Raw genomic sequence first — 4142 nt, forward strand, 5'->3', positions numbered from 1 at the left:
TGAGCAGCTGCAGAGAGCTGTGGCAGGCTCTCAGCTATGAGTGAGAGAGTTGAGGCTGCCAGTCTGCAGAAGAGGAGGCTCCAAGGGGATGTTATTGTGGCCTTCCAGGATCTGAAGGGAGATACAAAAAAGCTGGGGAGGGACTTTTTAGGCTCTCAGGGAGTGACAGGACTAGGGGGAGTGGAGCAAAGCTGGAGGTGGGGAGATTCAGACTGGCTGTGAGGAAGAAGTTGTTGAGCATGAGAGTGGTGAGAGGCTGGAATGGGTTGCCCAGGGAGGTGGTTGAGGCCCCATCCCTGGAGGTGTTTAAGGCCAGGCTGGCTGAGGCTGTGGGCAGCCTGCTCTAGGGTAGGATGTCCCTGGGCATGGCAGGGGGTTTGGAACTGGCTGCTCCTTGTGGTCCCTTCCAACCCTGACTGATTCTATGATTCTATGAGTGGTGGGGGTTGGAAACTCAGCAACCAAGCAGCAGAGATAACACTTGGGACCTGCTTGCTGAGCCCAATGACACCAGCTGAGTGTGCTGCAGGTGAGTCTGCTGGCTCTCCGTGGCAGCAGGCATTGTCCTGCAGAGCAGAGGCCAGCACATGTGGCCTTTCCCAGGCCCTCTGGACTGTGCCACGTTTGCTTACACCTGACTTTATAAAAGAGGAGGTACAGAAGCTTTCTCTGCTCCTTCAGAGGGTTTGAGTTGGTCTCTCTCCTTCATGTAGCCTTAGCTATGGCTGGCCTGAATGTCTCCTTTGCCTTTTTTTTCCTGGTTTTTGGATTGTGCCAGGCACTCAGGTGGCTTTCAAAGTGGCTTCTGTCTCCTGGAACATACAGCTGCCTTGCCAGAGAACTTGCTGGCTCTTTACAGTTGTGTATGAGCTGCCTTGAGCTGAGGATGCTGATGGAGATTGGCCTGTGGGGTGGTGGCTTTGGCCCAGATGTGGTCCTGACTCTGCTCTTCCTCCTCTTTGCTGTTCATGGTGCCTTCTTCGATGGAGCATCTGCCAACCCAACTGTCTCTCTCCAGGAGTTCTTGCTTCTTGAGTCCAGCCTTGCCACAGCAGTTGCCAAGCTGCTGGCCGAAGGTGTGGGCACAGGGCTGGGCTGGGCTCTCACTAAGCTCTACTGGTCCTGGGAGCTGACACAGCTCCACTTCATCCAGAACTTGATAGCAGCAGAGTGCAGCTCTTCCATCCACACATCTCTGCACCAGGCTGCCTTTGTGGAAGGTGCCTGCTCTTTCCTCTTCCACCTTGGCCTCCTCAAGTTGCGACAGAGTCACCCAGTGTGCCGAGCCCCCACGCTGGCAGCCCTTGTCACCTTCCTGACCTACACAGGTGAGCAGCACTTACCTTGGGTTTTTTCTCCCCCTAAGTAACTTAGAAAAATAGCTAATTTGTGGGAGAGGAGCAGTCCCCTTTTCATCTTGCAGGAACAGAAAGGCAAGGCTTGCCAAGGCAATGGCTTTCTGCTTACTCTGGGGAGCATCCATTTGGGGCTGCAGATGGCAGCTTAGGCTATCTAGGCAGCAGGTGAATGCTGGCACATGAGAAGCCATAACTTGCCCCAGGACTGGAACCACTTTCCTTGAGCATCCCCTAATTCAACCCCATGGTCCCCTGCTTCTGCTTCCCACAGAGTTCAGGGCAACAAGAGTGGGATTTCCCCACTCTTGGCTCTTACACTGGCCAAGAGATCATAGAATCATAGAATCAACCAGGTTGGAAGAGACCTCCAAGCTCATCCAGTCCAACCTAGCACCCAGCCCTAGCCAGTCAACCAGACCATGGCACTAAGTGCCTCATCCAGGCTTTGCTTGAACACCTCCAGGGACAGTGACTCCACCACCTCCCTGGGCAGCCCATTCCAATGCCAATCACTCTCTCTGCCAACAACTTCCTCCTAACATCCAGCCTAGACCTTCCCCGGCACAACCTGAGATGCAGCTGCTGGAGCTGGGCAGATGCGGAGGTGCTGCTGGCAGGCAGGAGGGGTGGGAGGTCTCCTGGCCCAGCTCTCTGCTGGTGTTTCAAAGTAGGTAAGTGCTACTGATGGCCATGTTTCTCTTCTCATGCAGCTGGACCGTTCACAGGGGCCTTCTTCAACCCTGCCCTGGCCACAGCTGCCACCTTCCAGTGCTCAGGGAGCAGCTTTTGGGACTACGTCCAGGTTTACTGGCTGGGGCCCCTGGCAGGTGAGATCTGTCTGGGAGGTACTAGGGAGCAGGGGCTGGGATGAGGGGAAATGAGCAGAGCAGAAATGCTGGGAGTAACAGAAACTGATCCCTGACAAAAGGCTGAACTTGAGTCTTGCCAGTAGCAACTGTCCTCTTTTGTCTCACTTGTCACTCACCCATTTCTACAAGCCCATTTCTACAGGGGATGTAGGCAAAATCCTCCCCAAGGCCAGAGTCTGGGGGAGATGAAGCAAAGGTGGTTTAGAGCAAAAGTAGGCTGAGCTCCACAGCTAAGGTTGTCCACAGCTCTAGGCTGCCCGTGGAGAGCTGGATATGTGCTGCCTTAAATGCAGAGAGGGGACAGAAGACTGCTGGTGTGCTTTATGGCCCTTTTGGATCAAAACCAGCCCCACTTATTACATTAAGGACACAATGGTTAAATTCTCCTTGAAGGAATATAGCAGGGGTCTTCCAGCTGCCAGTGGGAACTTCTGTGCCCCTGAGCTACTTTTTGGTCAAGAGAAAGGTTGCAGCAAGGATCTGAAAGTCACTGCTCAGCCGTGAGGAGGATGGAGATGCTATAATCATAGAATGGCAGGGCTGGAAGGGACCCCTGGAGATCTAGCCCAACATTCCCTGCTAATGAAGGTTCTCCTGGATCAGGTTGCACAGGAATGTGCCCAGATGGGTTCTGAAAGCTCCTGGAGGAGTCTCCCCAACCTCTCTGAGCAGCCTTCTCCAGTGCCTTGGCAGCCATAAAGGAAAGAAGCTTTTCCTTAAGATCAAGTGAAACCTACTGCACTCTCGTTTGTGCCCCTTGTCCCTAACGCAGCCCTGGATGCAGCACATGGAAGTGATCTGTGCTCTCCTTTCAGGGATGCTCGCTGCCCTCTTGCTGTACCAAGGAAACATCCCACGACTCTTCCAGAGAAACCTCCTCTACAGCCAGAAAAGCAAGTACAGGATCCCCAAAGCAAGGGTGACAGCACAGGTGGAGGATGACAAGCCACAGCAGAAGAGGAAAGGGGAGAAGAACACCACCAAGCCTCATGCCTGAGCCACGGAGTGGCCAAGGAGGAGGTCCCTGCAGCCCATCTCCTGGGTTTCCTGGTGCCAAGCATTTTGCTGCTCATCCCACCCAGTGTCTGTCCTGCCCATTTGGTCCCTACCCCAGGGTGAGCTTTTGTTTCAATGGATTGCAAAGGCATGGCCAAGCTGGCCTTGCAGAATGTCTGAATCCCTGGGAGCCTTTGGGAATAGTTTTGAAAGACTCCCTGCAGAGCCTGAAATATTTCAAGCCTGCATGGCTGGCTCAGTGGATGAGAAGAGTCTGAGGCTTTTGCACAGTGGCCTTGTATTGTCAGGAAACTTGCAGAAAGTCAGGGCCATTATGTGGGCAGCTTGAGCAGCTCCCAGGTTATTGCATCATGCAACGTTTGAAACAACCTGGCTGAAGCCTTTGCAGCAGCAAAACAAAGAGTGAACCAGAAACTGCCTTGGAAACTTGAGATGAGGAGGAAGCAGGCTTGGATCTTTTGAATGGCTAAGTGGGTGTTGTTCCAAAGTTGCTGTTCTTTGGGTTAAACTGAGGTCCTCGAACTGCACAGGCTGAGCCTGGCAACTCTTGGACAGGGATTAGCAGTGCTCCAGCACAAGGGAGTTTGCTGGCCACAAGAGATCCTGCTCCTCCGTGGATGTGGTGCTTAGCCTGGGTCTTGTGGGCTGTTATGGTGCCAAGAAATGGTGTGCAAAGTGTCTGTGGTGGGAAAAAAAATGAGACTCAGGCCACTGCTGTGCACCCCATGGGGGTGAGCAAGTGCACCCCAGGGCTGCTCTCCCTGTGTAGGTGAAGGTGCAGTTTGAGGAAATAATAAATGTTGCGATGGATATTTGGGTGAGTGATGTAACTCCTGTGAACTCTGCAGGGGGAAATCAGCCCCTCTGGTCCCCCAAAAGGGAGATGCCATGGAGATGT

The 4142-nt window shown here is 53.5% G+C and overlaps 1 protein-coding gene across 1 annotated transcript; it reads left to right on the top strand.

Annotated features, from left to right (window-relative positions):
- Window positions 1–591: 591 nt before the first annotated feature.
- LOC135187110 (aquaporin-12-like) lies at window positions 592–3224 on the top strand. The gene is made up of 3 exons (XM_064165529.1): window positions 592–1328; window positions 2069–2185; window positions 3043–3224. The coding sequence occupies exons 1-3, from the start codon at window positions 722–724 to the stop codon at window positions 3222–3224; spliced, it is 906 nt and encodes a 301-aa protein (XP_064021599.1). The 5' UTR covers window positions 592–721.
- The last annotated feature ends 918 nt before the right edge of the window (window positions 3225–4142 follow it).

Source organism: Pogoniulus pusillus, chromosome 26 (assembly GCF_015220805.1).
Source record: "Pogoniulus pusillus isolate bPogPus1 chromosome 26, bPogPus1.pri, whole genome shotgun sequence".
Lineage (NCBI taxonomy): Eukaryota > Metazoa > Chordata > Aves > Piciformes > Lybiidae > Pogoniulus > Pogoniulus pusillus.